Source organism: Mercenaria mercenaria, chromosome 18, assembly GCF_021730395.1.
Source record: "Mercenaria mercenaria strain notata chromosome 18, MADL_Memer_1, whole genome shotgun sequence".
NCBI lineage: Eukaryota > Metazoa > Mollusca > Bivalvia > Venerida > Veneridae > Mercenaria > Mercenaria mercenaria.
In genome coordinates this window covers 35,053,198-35,072,857 of record NC_069378.1, presented here as the reverse complement: position 1 = coordinate 35,072,857, position 19,660 = coordinate 35,053,198, and the positions used below count along the sequence as shown (strand labels likewise).

The window sequence follows — 19,660 nt, the reverse complement described above, 5'->3', positions numbered from 1 at the left end:
AGGTCAAATAATAAAAAAAACCTTGTGACCTCTCTAGAGGCCATACTTTTCATGGGATCTGTATGAAAGTTGGTCTGAATGTTCATCTTGATGATATCTAGGTCAAGTTCGAAGTTTGAAACTGGGTCAACTGCGGTCAAAAACTAGCTCAGTAGGTCTAGAATTATTAAAATCTTTTGACCTCTCTAGAGGCCCTATTTTTCAATGGATCTTCATGAAAATTGATCTGAATGTTCACCCTGATGATATCTAGGTCAGTTTCGAAACTGGGTCACGTGTGGTCAAAAACTAGGCCAGTAGGTATAAAAATAGAAAAACCTTGTGACCTCTCTAGAGGCCATATTTTTCATGAGATCTTCATGAAAATTAGTGAGAATGTTCACCTTGATGACATTTATTTAAGTTCAAAACAGGGTCACGTGTGGTCGAAAACTAGGTCAATAGGTCAGATAATAGAAAAACCTTATGACCTCTCTAGAGACCATATTTTTCACAAGATCTTCAAGTTCAAAACTGGGTCACATGAGCTCAAAAACTAGGTCACTATGTCAAATAATAGAAAAAACAACGTTATACTCAAAAATGGGTCATGTGGGAAGAGGTGAGCGATTCAGGACCATCATGGTCCTCTTGTTCTATAAGTTTTTTGAAATTGAAAGTAGATTACCGTGGTGCCGAATTTGATAAACTTTTCTCTTAAATAATTTTAGTAAGAGAAGATGTCAAGGTAAATATTAATATCAAGTACTGTTAAATGCAGTTCAATTGTCTTTGCATCCTCATAATTTGTCAAACACATCCTTTAAATTGGAGATATGGGCAATGTTTACAAAAGCATAACAGTATCCGGACAGACAATTTTGGATATCCAGATTTTAAAATAATTATACTAGTTTTATTTTCGAGAAAACTAAGTGGGCTCATCAAAGACGCAGGTCGATCCTGCTCCTAAATAGAATGTTGAATTGTTGATAAATGTAATATGAGAGTAAAAATGAAAGTCTGCAAGTTTGTTTTTACTTTATTCTGTTTTTTGCCATTTGTCTTTACTTGTACTCAGGGGTTCTATTTATGTATAAATAGCTGTCATTTTGAATATATAAGGCTTCATTTTGTGAGTTTAAACTGAAATAAATCTCGTGTTGATGAAAAGGACCCTTCAGCTGAAATCCTAGGAGTTTGTATTTACACTTTTGCTAATTTCAAGAGTCAAAATCCCAAGTCCGGGTCCCTTGCGTACAGTTGTTTTAAAAATAAACAAGAGCACCGCCTTGCGGGTGCTGACGCTCATCTGATTTTTTTTTGTGTAATAGAAATATTGTCCCACCCGTGATTTTCTAAGTCTAAAAAGGGCCATCATTCTTGCAAAAAGCAGGATAGAGTTATGTTTCTTGATGTACAGTGTCCACTTATGATGGTGAAAAACTGTTGCAAGTTTTAAAGCAATAGCTTTGATAGTTTATGAGAAAAGTTGACTTAAACATAATACTCAACCAAGAAAAGGATTTTCTAAGTCCAAAAGGGGCAATAATTATTGCAAAAAGCAGGATGGAGTTATGTTACTTGCTGTACAGGGTCAGCTTATGATGGTGAAGAACAAGTGTTGCAAGTTTCAAAGCAATAGCTTTGATAGTTTAAGAGAAAAAGTTGACCTAAACATTAAACTTAACCAAGAAATCTGATATTTTCTAAGTCCAAAAGGGGCCATAAATCTTGCAAAAAGCAGGATGGAGTTATGTTTCTTGCTGTACAGGGTCAACTTATGATGGTGAACAAGTGTTGCAAGTTTTAAAGCAATAGCTTTGATAGTTTAGGATAAAAGCTGACCTAAACATAAAACTTAACCAAGAAATCTGATATTTTCTAAGTCCAAAAGGGGCCATAAATCTTGCAAAAAGCAAGATGGAGTTATGTTTCTTGCTATACAGGGTCAGCTTATGATGGTGAACAAGTATTCCAAGTTTCAAAGCAATAGCTTTGATAGTTTAGGAGAAAAGTTGACCTAAACATAAAACTTAACCAAGAAATCTGATATTTTCTAAGTACAAAAGGGCCATAAATCTTGCAAAAAGCAAGATGGAGTTATGTTTCTTGCTATACAGGGTCAGCTTATGATGGTGAACAAGTATTCCAAGTTTCAAAGCAATAGCTTTGATAGTTTAGGAGAAAAGCTGACCTAAACATAAAACTTAACCAGGCAACGCCAACGCAGACGCCGACGCCGACAGCCGCTCAAGTGATGACAATAACTCATCATTTTTTTTTTTTCAAAAAATCAGATGAGCTAAAAATAAAATTCTCCCACCCCCCCCCCCCCCCCCCCCCTCTTTTTAACCAAAATTTGGATGATAATCTAGGATTATTAATTTATTATGGCCTTACGAACATTAACTTTGAAACTTTACAAACTTGTTTATCATTGTAAGATGAGTATGTTGACCAAGAACCGCTGTGTTTATTATCCCCCGACGAAAGTCGGAGGGATATAGTTTTGGCGTTGTCCGTCGTCCGTCCTTCCGAGCTCACATTTGCATACTTAGGTGGCTATAGGAACAATAGGTAACTACTTTTTCTTTGATGTCATTCATTCCATAAGGCTTTTATGTGGCTATTTTTCTCTTACGTGGCTAAAAGAACAATAGAGAGAACAAAAGAGTAGCCACATAAGTATCCATATGTAGGAACGTGCGTCCGTCTTTCCGTCCGTCCTTCCATCCGTCTTTCCATCTGTCCGTCCGTCCGGAGCCATATCTAGGAAATGGTTGGGAATATTTATATAAAACTTCATATACATGTTCACCACTATGAGTTCTTGTGGCGCGTCAAGTTTCAGTCAGATTGCCCTAGTAACACCAGAGTTATGGCCCTTAGAAGTTTGTAGTGTTAACTGTATAGGGTACTATAAATATGGCAACTTCTGCCTCATAACTTTTGATATATTTGACCTAAAACTATGAAACTTAAACAGAATTTAGATTTCACCATAATGTGGTTGTGTACACACAATTTTGTTTGGAACATGTGAAGTTGTGTACCCACACCTGGTCACCCCCTTACCTTGATCACACCCCTTCTCCTCCCTCCCCTACCCCCCCCCCCCCCCCCCCCACCCCCCAACCCTCCAAAAAAAAAAAAAAAAAAATAAAAAATTAAAAAATTCCTTATTTTAGATTTTTTTAAACAAACTACATATACATGTGAGATTATGGGGCCCATCAAGTTTCAGTCAGATTGCCCAAGTAACAACAGAGTTATGGCCCTTAGAAGTTTCTAGTGTTAACTATATAGGATACTATAGATCTATAGATATGGCAATTTCTGCATCATAATTTTTGATATATTTGACCTTGAACTATGAAACTTAAACAGAATTTAGATCACCCACCATAATGTGGTTGTGCACACACAATTTCGTACGGATTTCTTTTGTAATTTCAGAGTTATTGCCCTTTAATTGTCTAAAAATACACATATTTGTACATAACAAACTTACCATTTGGCAGAATTTCATTAAATTTCTTTCATTTTTTTCTATGAACATTTACTATAAGCATGTGAAGTTGCACACCCACACCTGGTCACCCACTTGCCTTGGTCACACCCCTTTCCCTACCCGAAAAAAAAATAAAAATATATATATATTTTTTATCATTCCTTATTTTAGATTTTTTTCAAACATTCCACGAATATTTATCAACATACAAGTTGTACCATTCTTCCACCTCGCTCCTCCACCCAGTCATGCCCACCACTGATCATGCATCCTGTGCCCCCCCACCACCTTCACCCATTTTTTTTTTTTTTTTTTCATTTTTAATTTTCCATCAAGATTTATAATCAACATGTGAAATTTTGTTTCCTCAGCCGTTCCCCCGCAGCCCCACCCCCTAAAAAAATAAATATATACATATATCTATATACAGATATGTATAGATAAATATATTTCCATTCCTTTCCTTTTTTTTTTCTTTAGCTCACCTGAGCAAGGTGAGCTTTAGTGATCACCCTGTGTCCGTCGTCCGTCCGTCCATCCGTCGTCAACAATTTGACTGTTAACACTCTAGAGGTCACATTTTTGGCCCAATCTTAATGAAACTTGGTCAGAATGTTACCATCCGTAAAATCTTGGACGAGTTCGATATTGGGTCATCTGGGATCAAAAACTAGGTCACCAGGTCAAATCAAAGGAAAAGCTTGTTAACACTCTAGAGGTCACAATTTTGACCCAATCTTAATGAAACTTGGTCAGAATGTTACCCTCCATAAAGTCTTGGACGAGTTCGATATTGGGTCATCTGGGGTCAAAAACTAGGTCACCAGGTCAAATCAAAGGAAAAGCTTGTTAACACTCTAGAGGTCACATTTTTGGCCCAATCTTAATGAAACTTAGTCAGAATGTTACCCTTAATAAAATCTTGGACGAGTTCGATATTGGGTCACCTGGGGTCAAAAACTAGGTCAACAGGTCAAATCAAAGGAAAAGCTTGTTAACACTGTAAAAGTCAAAATTTTGGCCCAATCTTAATGAAACTTAGTCAGAATGTTATCCTTAAAAAAGTCTTGGACGAGTTTGATATTGGGTCATCTGGGGTCAAAAACTAGGTCACCAGGTCAAATCAAAGGAAAAGCTTGTTAACACTGTAGAGGCCGCATTTATGACTATATCTTCATGAAACTTGGTCAGAATGTTAATATTGATGATCTTAAGGTCCAGTTTGAATCTGGGTCATGTAGGATTAAAACCTAGGTCACCAGGTCAAATCAAAGGAAAAGCTAGTTAACACTGTAGAGGCCACATTTATGACCATATCTTAATGAAACTTGGTCAGAATGTTTATCTTGATGCTCTTTAGGTCAAGTTTAAATCTGGGTCAGCTGGGGTCAAAAACTAGGTCACTAAGTTAAATCAAAGGAAAAGCTTGTTAACACTCTAGAGGCCACATTTATGACTATATCTTCATGAAACTTAGTCAGAATATTAAACTTCATGATCTTTAGGTCAGTTCGAATCTGGGTCATGTTGGGTCAAGAATTAGGTCATGGGGGCAAATCAAATGAAAAGCTTGTTAACACTCTAGAGGCCACATTTATGACTGTATCTTCATGGAACTTAGTCAGAATGTTAAACTTGATGATCTTTAGGTCAAGTTCGAATCTGGGTCATGTTGGGTCAAAGACTAGGTCACGGGGGTCAAATCAAAAGAAAAGCTAGTTAACACTGTAGAGGCCACATTTATGAACATATCTTGATGAAACTTGGTCAGAATGTTAATCTTGATGATCTTTAGGTCAGTAGGTCAGGTGAGCGATACAGGGCCTTCATGGCCCTCTTGTTTTAAATATTCAAACCTTCAACATGTTAAGTTGTGACTGCACAAACCTTGCCCTCAGCCATGTTCAAGATATCTTACTTGATTGTGTTATCTTAAGGACATCTGTTCTTTTAAGTTCAACTGTACATGTTAAACAGCAACACCTGGTGCCAAACCACTCAAAGACAATATTTTGTTCCAGTTAAACTTCAAGCTCACATTTCAATTAACTGCATTTAATTTTAAAAGCTAAGCTTATTACAGTAAGCATATCCCATTCAAAATAAATTTTTTAGTCGGGATCAAAGTATCATACATTTATTATGTACTCTTTAATTAAACATTTGTTTTCTGTTAAATTGATTTTGACTAATGAAATTATTTGCTTCTTATTAACATCCTTAACTTTTTGCCGGATATATTTTTTGCCATTCCTCACCACAAACCCTTTCGGAGGGGGATAGCAATTCATCGAATTTGCTTGTTTTCATTAGATTAGGAGGTATTAGGAAGTGTAACTGTTGCATTTTGTCAGATTTATGGTCTTTTTTAACTTAGAAGATTGGAATTTCTTGGTTATGATTTTTTTCAGGTTCACTTTTCATGACTACTATAATAGCTATACTTTGTACACTTGTTAATTATCATTAGAAGAGTAAGTAGTGAAGTAACAGGTCTCTGTTGCTTTTTCTCAGAATTATGGCCCCTTTTAACTTAGAAAATGGTAATTTCTTGGTTATTTGTTTTCTTTTTATTTAGGTTCACTGCTTGAGTTCCCCAGCTTTGAAACTTTATATATGAGCGGTGCCATGAGAAAACCAACATAGTGGGTATGCGACCAGCAAGGATCCAGACCAGCCTGCGCATCCGCGCAGTCTGGTCAGGATCCATGCTGTTCGCTAACGGTTTCTCTAATTGTAATAGGCTTTGAAAGCGAACAGCATGGATCCTGACCAGACTGCGCGAATGCGCAGGCTGGTCTGGATCCATGCTGGTCGCATACCCACTATGTTGGTTTTCTCATGACACTGCTCATATATATATATTTGTCGTTAGTAGGTAATGTAAACATAACTCTGGCAATATTGCCTCATACAAGCCTTGGAACTAGCAGTGGGGTGGGGTGGGGGGGAGCTCTTGTATTTCATTTATAACTTGTTTCATCAAGTATCATCTCTCTCCTCTGTCCCCTACTCTTCTCTTCTCTCCCTCTCCCTCCCTTCATCCCTCCCTCTCTCCTTATCTCTCTGCTACCATACAAACGCTTCGCAAGAGTGAGCTTGTCTTTATTACATAGATGGCTAGACACACACCATTCATTGTCTTTTAGATCTTGATAACTCATTTGAAAACATGCTGAATTTTTGGAGATCCTAGTTCCTTTTAATCCCCCGCCGTGGTGGAGGGATTATAGGAATGGTCTGCATCCGTCCCTCCTTCCGTAACAAAATCGTGTCCGGTCCATATCTCCTAAACCCCTTGAAGAATTTTCATGAAACTTGGGTCAAATGATCACCTCATCAAGAGGATGTGCAGAACCATGAGTCAGCCATGCCGGCTCAAGGTCAAGGTCACAACTCAAGGTCAAAGGTTTGAGCCTGCCATTTTGTGTCCGCTTTATATCTCATAAACCCCTTGAAGGAATTTTATAAAACTTGGGTCAAATGATCACCTCATCAAGACGATGTGCAGAACCCATGAGTCAGCCATGCCGGCTCAAGGTCAAGGTCACAACTTAGGGTCAAAGGTTTTGAGCCTTCCATTTTGTGTCCGCTCTATATCTTCTAAACTCTTGAAGGATTTTCATGAAACTTGGGTCAAATGATCACCTCATCAAGACGATGTGCAGAACCCATGGGTCAGCCTTGTCGGCTCAAGGTCAAGATCACAACTGAAGGTCAAAGTTTTGAGCCTTCCATTTTGTGTCCGCTCTATATCTCCTAAACCCCTTGAAGGAATTTTATCAAACTTTGATCAAATGATCACCTCATCAAGACGATGTGCAGAACCCATGAGTCAGTCATGCCGGCTCAAGGTCAAGGTCACAACTTAGGGTCAAAGGTTTGAGCCTTCCATTTTGTGTCCGCTCTATATCTCCTAAACTCCTTGAAGGATTTTCATCAGACTTGGGTCAAACGATCACCTCATCAAGGCGATGTGCAGAACTTATGAGTCAGCCATGTCGGCTCAAGGTCAAGGTCACAACTGAAGGTCAAAGGTTTGAGCCTTCCATTTCGTGTCCGCTCTATATCTCCTAAACCCCTTGAAGGAATTTTATAAAACTTGGGTAAAATGATTACCTCATCAAAACGATGTGCAGAAATTATGAGTCAACCATGCCAGCTCAAGGTCAAGGTCACAACTAAGGGTTGAAGGTTTGAGCCTTCCATTTTGTGTCCACTCTGTATCTCCTAAACCCCTTGAAGGATTTTCATCAAACTTGGGTCAAATGATCACCTCATCAAGAACTCATGAGTCAGCCATGTCAACTCAAGGTCAAGGTCACAACTGAAGGTCAAAGGTTTCAGCTCTGTATCTCCTAAACTCCTTGAAGGATTTTCATGAAACTTGGGTCAAATGATCACCTCATCAAGACGTTGTGCAGAATTCATGAGTCAGCCATGTCAGTTCAAGGTCAAGGTCACAGCTAAAATCAAAGGTTTACCCTTTCACTATCCATAGCAGTGGTGGGGGATTTAGCTGTCTTTCAGACTGCCTTGTTCTAAATAAATCGCTTTTATTTCAGTTTGAATGCAAGAGAGGCCTTTCTTGTAGGAGAGGTGAAAGCACTTAAAGAAGCAGGAGGTAACACAATTCTATTTTTTTGAACTTCTAAAAGTGATAATGTGTATTGACAGGTAACTGTTATGTCTAAAAGAAGCACACCTCCAAATTTCAAATTTTTCCAAAGGGGTACTAAGAAATTACATAAGAAAATGGTCACTAGTTTTAAGAACAAATTTTGGAAGTTAATGAGAACATCTAAAACAACTTGCTTTTAAAATGTTGATGTCTAATCTAATAAAAACTTGTATTCCAAAAATACCTCAGGTATTGACATTTTCACCATTTTGTGTACAAAAATCCCTAAATTAGACTTTTGTCTTTAAAATTGGTTTGAAGGATCCTTCCATCACAAACATATTTTACTGTCATATATTGAGAAGTTAAAATTTTGAGAAGTAAATAATTGTTATGACTAAGGGCTCCTTTTTGATGAATTTTACTGATGAATGTCAATTCATTGGTTTTTTAATACACAAAATATGAAAAATATCTATACATGTGATAATTCAGGAACTATTTTTGTAGCTATAAGATTTTCATGTTTTGTGCAACATGTGTGATAATATTACTCATGGATGTTATAAAAGTAAGCTGTTGGTGTTAACTTAAGAAATTACAAACTCCTTTAAAAAGTACAGTTCATTTATTAGTAGTTATAGAAGTGAACAGTGTGTACTAGACTTTATTTATGACTAGCTTAGTGGTAAAGCACCTGCTTCAAGAGCGGGAGGTCATGGATTGGCTGTCTGGCCATGTTATACCAAAGATGTAAAAAAATGGTACAAGTGGCTTCCTCATTTGGCACTCAACATTAAGAGGATAGTTCTTGTACTGGTCAGCTCTGTCAGTATAATGTGACTGGGTGTGTATCATGTCATTTGTCTACAGCAGGCAGTACTATGAAGTTGGGCATTGTGCTCACTGCTTATAGCAGCTATTAGCTTGCAGGGCTCATAACTTAAGATTCCACTTGACTGCTTTTAATGGCTGCCAGAGTTAAACATAGAAAAACCTTTAATAACTTAAGAATTTGCTTACTGGATGTCTACCAAACTTGGGTAGAAGTGAGGTCAAACGATGAAAGTCCTTAGTTTAGTGACTTAAATGGGGGCACTTATGCATTTTGAAAACTGTGTTATTTTGATGTTAATCTGGAGTTGACAGAACACTGTTTTTGTTCATACAGGGGATGTATTCAACATGCGTCAAGGGCTCGCACATGACCTTAAAGTGAAGATTGATCGTGCAGAAAGAATGAGTGAACATGATCTGGCAGAATTGCGTCTAGATATAAAGGTACATTACAGCCTTCAAACATCCTTGTTTCTTGTGATAATTATAATGAATTTGAGGTTGAGACAGTATAAGTATTATTACTAAACATTACAATCACTCAGTGAATGTTGTGATAAATTATGATCACTGTGGGAATATTCTTGTTTTTTATGCAGTTTTTATGGCTCCTAACATAATAAAACATCAGTATTTTGACGGAAACATTTCCAGAAAGCTCATTTTTATGTAAAGCGGGATAAAAAATACTTTTATAGTTGCATTTTGTTTCCTATAGTACATTTCTAGATTTAAAAAAAGTTATTTAAATTATCAGGCAAGTAAGCTTGAAGGAAAAATAAGATGGCTCACTGACACTTACCTTTATTTTTTTGTCACTCCCCTACAAACTTTGTAGCCAGGTGTTTATATTACAGTTCTTACCTTTTATTTTACCCCCAGATACTAAATATATCTGCACTATATTGTAAATACACAATGTCTGTTGGTTCACCTGTCCATTCCACCTGGGAACATATTCATAAAGCTAGCATTAGTTGTTAACCTCATCAAGAGGACGTGCAAAGCACACAACCCAGGTGACTAGGTCCATGGTCAATGTCACACTTGAAAGTTAAAAGTCAACTAGCTTAACTTTGTGTCTTCCCCTCCATATCTTTTAATGCTGGGTAGATTTTTCACAAAAAAAAAAAACAAAACAAATGATAACCTCACTGAGAGGAAGTGCAGAACACAGAACCCAGGTCAGTAGGTCCAAGGTCAAAGTCAGACTTGGAGGTTTAAGGTCAAGTAACTTAACTCTGTTTCCACTCCATGTCTTCATAATAGCTGGGTATATTTTCATAAAACTAGCCTCAGTTGTTATCCTCATCAAGACGATGTGCGGAGCAAACCTGGGACACTAGGTCTAAGGTCAAGGTCACACTTTTGAGGTCAAAGGTATAATGGATTTGCTTCATATATATTGTCTGTTGGGGAAAAATTTATAAAACAAATTTCAGTCATATATTTAATCAAGGTGATATTCAGAGAGCACAACCCCACTAGATCTAAGATCAAGGCCACACTTAGCTTAAATAGCTTAAATCAGTTATTAATCTCATCAAGACAACTTGCAGAGTATATAATCCAGGTCACTTGGTCAAAGATCAAGGTCATCATTGAAGGTCAAAGGTCTTGATGACAACATTTTACTTTCCCTGTTTCAACGAGGTGTTGAGGGGTATTAATCAAGAATTGATAGCTCTAGTTCACTTTGATCTGTTTGTATCATTCTGAGACAAGTTTTAAAAGAAAAACTGTTGATTGAAAATGAAAAGGTACAGTAAAAACACTGATTGCTTGAGGTTGCCACTGATCTGGGCTTTCAAGCAATCAATACATATATAGATTGGCATATATAGTGATAAGTAAAATCACTTCTATTCTGAATGTTAAATTTGTTGAAAAATCAAATTAAACACACACAACACACAACACACAACACACACACACACAGATATTATCTGTTACTGTATGACAGATGTTCTTGAAAGGTGTTTCTTGAATCCTCATTATAAACTAGCAAACAGATGTTTACTTTAGTGGATGTATTAATTGACTTGGAAGTAATTGTTGTATGTACTGTTCTCGCTTGAGTAAGAGGTATAATGTTAAACTTTGTCAAGATAGCTCATCAATGAATTCACAAAAACAAGAAATGGATAACTTTAATTCGCTTTAAAAGTTCATTATTATGTACCAGATTATGGACAAAATTTAGTTTGCAGAGAAAAGTGTGTGAAAGAAGCGGAGAAACTGTCTGTTTTAAGAAAAATCCACTTTAGGTGTTGGGCAAAGGAAATGAACAATGTAGTACATGTTGTGCTATAGCTATGTGAACAGTGTAGTACATATTGGGCTAGTAATAGCTATGTGAGCAGTGTATAGTACATGTTTGGCAATAGCTTTGCAAGCTTAGTAGTATATGTTGGGCTATAGCTATGTGAGCAGTGTAATACATATTTGGGCAGTAGCTATGTGAGCAGTATGTAGTATATGTTGTCTATAGCTATGCAAGCAGTGTTGTACATGTTGGGCTGTTGCTATGCAAGCATTGTTGTACATGTTGGGCTGTAACTTTGCAAGCAGTGTTGTACATGTTGGGCTGTAGCTATGCAGGCAGTGTTGTACATGTTGGGCTGTAGCTATGCAGGCAGTGTTGTACATGTTGGGCTGTAACTTTGCAAGCAGTGTTGTACATGTTGGGCTGTAGCTATGCAGGCAGTGTTGTACATGTTGGGCTAGCTATGAGCAGTGTGTACATGTTGGCTTAGCTTTGCGCAGTGTTGTACATGTTGGGCTGTAGCTATGCAGGCAGTGTTGTACATGTTGGGCTGTAGTTGTGCAGGCAGTGTTGTACATGTTGGACTGTAGCTATGCAGGCAGTGTTGTACATGTTGGGCTGTAGTTGTGCAGGCAGTGTTGTACATGTTGGACTGTAGCTATGCAGGCAGTGTTGTACATGTTGGACTTTGCAAGCAGTGTTGTACATGTTGGCCTGTGGCTGTGCAGGCAGTGTTGTACATGTTGAGCTATAGCTTTGCAAGCAGTGTTGTACACGTTAGGCTATAGCTATGTTAGAACATGTTGGGTTATAGCTATGCAAGCAGTGTTGTATATGTTAGGCTATACCTATGTTAGAACATGTTGGGTTATAGTTATGCAAGCAGTGTTGTACATGTTAGGCTATAGCTATGTGAGCAGTGTAGAACATGTTGGGCTGTAGCTATGCAAGCAGTGTTGTACATGTTAGGCTATAGCTTCATGAGCAGCATTGTACATGTTGAGCTGTAGCTATGTTAGTAGTGTAGTACATGTTGGGCAGTAGCTATGTGAGCAGTGATATACGTGTTGAGCTATAGCTTTGTGAACAGTGTAGCACATGTTGGGCTATAGCTATGTGAGCAGTGTGATACATGTTGAGCTATAGCTTTATGAGCAGAGTTGTACATGCTGAACTATATCTTTGTGATCAGTGTAATATATTTTATGCAACAGCTATGTGATCAGTATTGTACATGTTTGGCTATAGCCATGTTAGCAATGAAGTACATGTTGGGCTATCCATTCAGCTGGCTTACGGAAGGTCGGTGGTTCTACCCAGGTGCCCGCCCGAGATGAAATAATTCACAGATGGGCACCTGGGGTCTTCCTCCACCATCAAAGCTGGAAAGTCGCCATATGACCTGTAACTGTGTCCATGTGATGTTAAACCCAACAAAAAAAACAAAAAAACGTTGGGCTATAGCTGTGTGAGTAGTATAGTTTATTTTAGGCTATAGCTTTGTGATCTTAGTAGTACATGTTGAGCAGTAGCTATGTTAGCATTGGGGTACATGTTAGGGCTATAGCTATGTGAGCAGCATTGTACATGTTGAGCTATAGCTTTGTAAGCAGTGTAGTACATGTTTGGCTATAGCTATATGAGCAGTATAGTACATGATTGGCTATAGCTATATGAGCAGTATAGTATATGTTGGGCTAGACTATATGAGCAGTATGGTACATGTTTGGCTATAACTATATGAGCAGTATAGTACATGTTTGGCTATAGCTATATGAGCAGTATAGTACATGTTTGGCTATAGCTATATGAGCAGTATAGTACATGTTGGGCTATAGCTATATGAGCAGTATAGTACATGTTTAGCTATAGCCATGTATGCAGTGTTGTACATGTTTGGCTATAGCCATGTGAGCAGTGAAGTACGTTTTGAGTATGTTGGGCTATAGCTTTGTAAGCAGTATAGTACATGTTTGGCTATAGCTATATGAGCAGTATAGTATATGTTGGGCTATAGCTATGTGAGCAGTATGGTATATGTTTGGCTATAGCTATATGAGCAGTATAGTACATGTTTGGCTATAGCTATATGAGCAGTATGGTACATGTTGGGCTATAGCTATATGAGCAGTATAGTAGATGTTGGGCTATAGCTATATGAGCAGTATAGTGGATGTTGGGCTATAGCTATATGAGCAGTATAGTATATGTTTGGCTATAGCTATATGAGCAGTATAGTACATGTTTGGCTATAGCTATATGAGCAGTATAGTACATGTTTGGCTATAGCTATATGAGCAGTATAGTACATGTTTGGCTATAGCTATATGAGCAGTACAGTACATGTTTGGCTATAGCTATATGAGCAGTACAGTACATGTTTGGCTATAGCTATATGAGCAGTACAGTACATGTTGGGCTATAGCTATATGAGCAGTATAGTACATATTTAGCTATAGCCATGTATGCAGTGTTGTACATGTTTGGCTATAGTCATGTGAGCAGTGAAGTACATTTTGAGTAACAGCTATGTGAGCAGTGGTGTGGTGTACATGCTGTGCTATAATTATGTGAGTTGTTAAGTATATGTTGGGGTATAGCTATGTGAGCAGTACAGTACATTTTAGGCTATAGCTTTGCGAGCTTAATAGTACATGTTGGGCTGTAGCCATGTGAGCAATGAAGTACATGTAGGGCTATGGTTATGTGAGCAGTATAGTACATTTTAGGCTATAGCTTTGCGAGCTTAATAGTACATGTTGGGCTGTAGCCATATGAGCAGTGAAGTACATGTAGAGCTATGGTTATGTGAGCAGTGTTGTACATGTTGGGACTATAGCTATATGAGCAATTTTTTACTTGTACAGCAATAGCTTTGTGGGCAGTGTTGTACATCTTAGGCTATAGCAATTTGAGCAGTTTTGTGCATGTTTGCTACAGTTATGTGAGCACTGTAATATATGTTGGGCTATAGCTATGTGTGTAGAGTAGCTCATTTTGTATTATAGTTAATAGTTCCATTAAGGCAAGCACAATGGATTTACAAATAATTATTGGATGATCCTCCAAAATGGCATTTTAGGGATTTTTCTATATTCATGTACCAAGTTCTTAGTATATCTTCATCTACGTCTTTCATTATGTCTCCCAAACCCCCCCCCCCCCCCCCCCAAACTGGGGGAGACTTCTTTTTGCCCTGTCTGTCGGTCCATCTGTCCATCACACTTCATTTCCGATCAATAACTTGAGAAGAACCATTTCACCTAGAACCTTGGAGTTTATTGTGATAGGGCTTATGGTGTAGATGACCCGTATTGTTTTTGGGGTCACTCCATCAAAGGTCAAGGTTACAGGGGCCTGAACATGGAAAACCGTTTTGGATCAATAACTCCCAGAATGTTGGAACTTCATAGGTCGATTGAACATGCAGAGTAGATGACCCCTTTTGATTTTTTGGGTCAGTCAGTCAAAGGTCACTGTCCAGAATCTGTCACACTTCATTTATGATCAATATCTGGAGAAACATTTGACCTAGAACCTTCAAATTTCATAGGATGATTGGACATGTGAAGTAGATGACCCCTATTGATTTTGGGATCACTCCATCAAAGGTTAACGCCACAGGGGCCGGAACATGAGAAAGTGTTTACGATTAAAAACTCAAGAGCAATTTGACCTAGAACCTTCAATCTTCATAGGATGATGGGGCTTATGGAGTAGATGACCTTATTGTTTTTGGGGTCGCTCCATCAAAGATCAAGGTCACAGGTGCCTGAACATGGAAAACCATTTCAGATCAGAAACTTGAGAACCCCTTGACCCAGAATGTTGAAACTTCATAGGATGATTGGATATGCAGAGTAGATGACCTAATGATTTTGGGGTCACTCCATCAAAGGTCAAGGTCAGATCTTTCCATCAAAGGTCAAGGTCACAGGGGCCTGAACAAGGAAAACTGTTTCCAATTTATAACTTGAGAACCACTTGACCCACTTGACTTTATAGGATGATTGAACATGCAGAGTATATGACCCCGTTTGATTTTAGTGTCATTCAATCAAAGGTCAATGTCACAGGGGCCGGAACATGGAAAACTATTTCCAATCCATAACTTTAAAACTAAATGTTGAAACTTCAAAGGATGATTAGACATGCCTAGTGGATGACCCCTATTGATCTTGGGGCCATTCTTTTAGAAGTTAAGGTCACAGGGACCAGAACATGGAAAACCGTTTCCAGTAACTTCTATAACTTGTGAACCACTTCACCCAGAACATTGAAACTTCAATAGATGATTTGAGATGCAGAGTAGATTATCCCATTTGCATTTCAGTCACTAAGCCAACTATCAGTGTCTCTTAGACTTTCGCTTCTGTCCCCTATTGACTATTTGCCTGTTACTACAATGCTTTGGGGAGACATGCGCTTTTCTACAGAAGCAGATCTAGTTTAGTTTGTTTTGATCCAACTTTGAGGCATTAAGAATGGGTCAGAATTTAGAATGACCTGTATCTCCACAAAACTCTGAAAAGCATTGTTTCTAGTGGTTGTTTCAGGATGTGCACGAGTTGGCCTCATTCTGAGTTTGTTTAGAGTGGATTGAATTCATTGTTGTTGTTTTGTTTTTCAGCATTTTGTGAGTGACAGAAAGATTGATGAAGATTTGGCAAAAACAACAAGATTTATGTATGATGACAAGCTGAAGAAAGACATAGAGGAGTTTGGTGAAAGTATGTATACTTTATACTTCATTATTGTACCCCCCCAACAACAAAGTTGTAAGGGGGGGTATACTGGTTTCAGGTTGTCTGTCTGTCTGTCTGTCCGTCTGTCCATAGACACAATCTTGTGCGCTCCATCTCTCCTCATCCCCTTGAGGAAATTTAATGAAACTTCACACAAGTGATCAGTAACAACAGTAGTTGTGCATGGGGAATGTTAGGTTCTTTCAGAAAAAAAAATTGCAGAGTTACGGGACTTTGTTTTTTGTTACTATAATACAGGCTGTCTAGCGTCCCTAAAATTCCTACTTTTTCCTATTTTTTTTCAGTTTGGCTAAAATTCCTATTTTTTTTAAAAAATCAAAGGAAGTTCCTAAAAAGGCCCTATTTTTTCACAAAAATTCCTAATTTTTTTACTTTTTTGCAATGATCAAAAAGAGAAAATGTTTTAAATGTTGTTTTAAAGTTCTTTTAATTCAGAAAAAAAACAGTTTAGCACAGTTCAAAGCAGTTTACCAGTGGTAGACGTCTTTTCTGTAAATAAAGCACTATTTGTGAGTTACTTTTATGTCAGTCACATAAAGGTAAGCACATTACATGGTCTTTAAAGTCCATATTTTAATTTGAAAATTCCTAAATTTAGCCCTAAAATTTCCTTAAAATTGTACCAAATTCCTAATTTTAGCCCTATTTTTTTTGTACAAATTGCCCTAAAATTAGCCCTAATTTTTTGTCAGGGTATGCTAGACAGCGTCTATACTATATACTTAGACACAATCTTGTGCGCTCCATCTCTCCTCATCCCCTTGACACAATTTAATGAAACTTCGCACAAGTGATCAGTAACAACAGTAGTTGTGCATGGGGCATGTTAGGTTCTTTCAGAAAAAAAATTTGCAGAGTTACGGGACTTTGTTTTTTGTTACTATACTATATACATAGACACAATCTTGTGCGCACCATCTCTTCTTATCCCCTTGACACAATTTAATGAAACTTCACACAAGTGATCAGTAACAACAGTAGTTGTGTATGGGGCATGTTAGGTTCTTTCAACAACAAAAATTGCAGAGTTATGGGACTTTGTTTCTTGTTAACATACTATGTACATACAGTCTGCATATGCAATCTTGTGCGCGCCTAATCTTCCGAACCCTTGCACATAATTTAATGAAACTTCACACAAGTGATCAGTACCAAACCTAGTTGTGCATGGTGCATGTTACGTTCTTTTAGATAAATATTCTGCATAGTTATGGGACTTTGTTTTTTGTTACTATACTGTATACATACAGTCCACATAATTATGCAATCTTGTGTGTGTCAAATTGCAATGTACTGTGTCAGTGCATGAGGGGGGTACATTCATCACCTTTAGTGATAGCTCTAGTTTAATTCACATTTAGTCTGAATTAAGTTCAATAACATTTCTAGGGAAAATCATGGGGTTTTGAGCTACAAAAGATTTGATGTAAAATTTACACATACAGCTCTTGTAATTGTTTTGTATTATATGAACAAAGAATATTTAATAATCATTGGATTTTATAAGCGTTTTGTTTGTAATTTACAAAGTGGTTGCTTTTTTTCATATTAATTCTTTTTCTAGTTATGCCAGTGAAATGTCAGTATATTCAATGTCAAGGATCAGTGTCCAGTGTAACAAGCAGTATAGCGATGTCTGAGTCGGAGCAGCATATACCTAAACCAACTCTAGATATCTCCAGTTCTAACAGTATGTATTTATATTTATTATCTGAGACCTTCATACTGAAAAAGGTTTCCAACTGGAGAACACTTTTCAAGATAAAGAATGATAGCCTGTTCTCAGGAGATGACACCAGTTGTTTCTGCGATCATTAGTCAAAGGTCAAGGTTACTGCATGTTTGAAACGGAAAATGACACACCAATAAACTTCCAAAAGGCTATCATGGGGTAGAGCTCTTGTTTACAGTTACTTGAAGTATTACAAAATGAAATCTGTGCACATGCAAATATTTACTGTTTTTAGCTCGACTATTCAATAGTCTAGCTATTCTACTCACCCTGGCGTCGGCGTCTATATCGGCGTCGGCGTCACACCTTGGTTAAGTTTTTGCATGCAAGTACATACAGCCATCAATTAAAGGCATATAGCTTTGAAACTTATTTTTTCTTTTTCTAGGTCAATTACCAACCTCTCTGGGTCAAGTCCCATAACTCTGACATGTATTTTGAGCAAATTATGCCCCCTTTTGGACTTAGAAAATTTTGGTTAAAGTTTTACATGCAAGTTACTATCTCCAAAACTAATGCAGATATTGAATTGAAACTTCACATGTGCCTTCAGGGTTATAAAACTAGTTGATAGCAGCAAGTCCTATAACTGATATGCATTTTGGTCAAATTATTCCCCCTTTTGAACTTAAAACTCTTTTGATATTTAACCTTTTTGGGTAATATTTTCCTGCTTCTGGGACAATATTTCGAATAGTCGAGCTTGGCTGTCTTATGGACAACTCTTGTTGTACTTAGTAGGTATGATAAGATGCAATCTTTCTGTTTTTATCCTTGCTTTTCATTGGAACAGTACAAGAAATTGATTATCATTTACAACTCTGGATATTGTAGATTTATCATAAGAGTAATATTATTATAGATTAAATTGTCAATTCCAAACATACGATATTTGCTGAGGGTTTACTTATAAAGTTTATTATAGATCTAAGATGTTACTGAATTAGTACATTTCAATGGAATTGGTTGAAAACTATAGAGCAGTTATATTTGTCTACTGCTATGAAACTCTATTAAGATATTCCATTTACAGATAATGAGAAGAAGCCCATTTCACCCCACTTAGACCGTGACGAAGCCCACGAGGTGGCAGAGTTACAGCGAAGATTGAAACATTCTTTAACTTTAGAGGTAGTCACATTTCATTATTTATGAGAACCTAGTAAAGTGATGGCCTCACTGCAAAGTTTTGCAAAGTCTGATGTTTTATACATAAAGTATATAAATAAATACAGCAGTATACTGTTACATGTAGTTATTAAGATATATTAGAACGTTGCATTTTGATGTACAAATAAATGCCTAACTATTTGTATCAGTATTTTGTATTTTAATTGATATGTTTTAGGGTATACCTGTAAAGAATTACCCAGAAAGACCTGAAAGTGCTCCAGTCTCAAATAACTCCACAGCTAAAGTAGAAAGTTCTCCTACACAAGGTAATTTCATACACAATTTATTTCTGAATCTTTCTTTGAAGGCATAGTGTTTCAACTGTCCACCTGCCATTCCTGCTGTAAGACTTTCTTATGTACTTAACTCCATTTCTGTCAAAATCAAATGAAAATTGATATATATACATCAACATGAAGTGGACAAGGGTGCACATTATCAGGACTTCGGTTTTTGAGTTAAGCCCCTGTTTTGACTTCATAATGAAATGTTAGAACTACATTTATACACTGTGTATTAAAACAGGATGTTGCAATATTAGCCCAATCTTCATAGAACTTGGGCAGAATGTTACCCTTGATAAAATCTCGGACCAATTGTAAACCATATCATCTGGGGACAAAAACGAAGTCATTTAATAGGAAAACCTTGTTAACATTCCAGAGGCCACATTTCTACTTGGTCTTCATAAAACTTTGACAGAATGTCTGTATGAAATGTACGTAAAGTTCAAAACTGGGTTGTCAGAGGTCTTAATTTTGATTTTAAATCC

At 37.3% G+C, this 19,660-nt stretch overlaps 1 protein-coding gene across 4 annotated transcripts in view; it reads left to right on the top strand.

Annotated features, from left to right (window-relative positions):
• LOC123538120 (spermatogenesis-associated serine-rich protein 2-like) overlaps positions 1-19,660 on the top strand; it is a 103,624-nt gene that overhangs the window by 69,184 nt on the left and 14,780 nt on the right. For all 4 annotated transcript variants that reach the window (XM_053529578.1, XM_053529576.1, XM_053529577.1 and 1 more), the window contains exons 9-14: positions 8,059-8,117; positions 9,286-9,395; positions 15,848-15,947; positions 17,548-17,673; positions 18,749-18,846; positions 19,064-19,154. In XM_053529578.1, the coding sequence (XP_053385553.1) occupies positions 8,059-8,117; positions 9,286-9,395; positions 15,848-15,947; positions 17,548-17,673; positions 18,749-18,846; positions 19,064-19,154 (584 nt within the window). The remainder of the gene's footprint in view (positions 1-8,058; positions 8,118-9,285; positions 9,396-15,847; positions 15,948-17,547; positions 17,674-18,748; positions 18,847-19,063; positions 19,155-19,660) is intronic.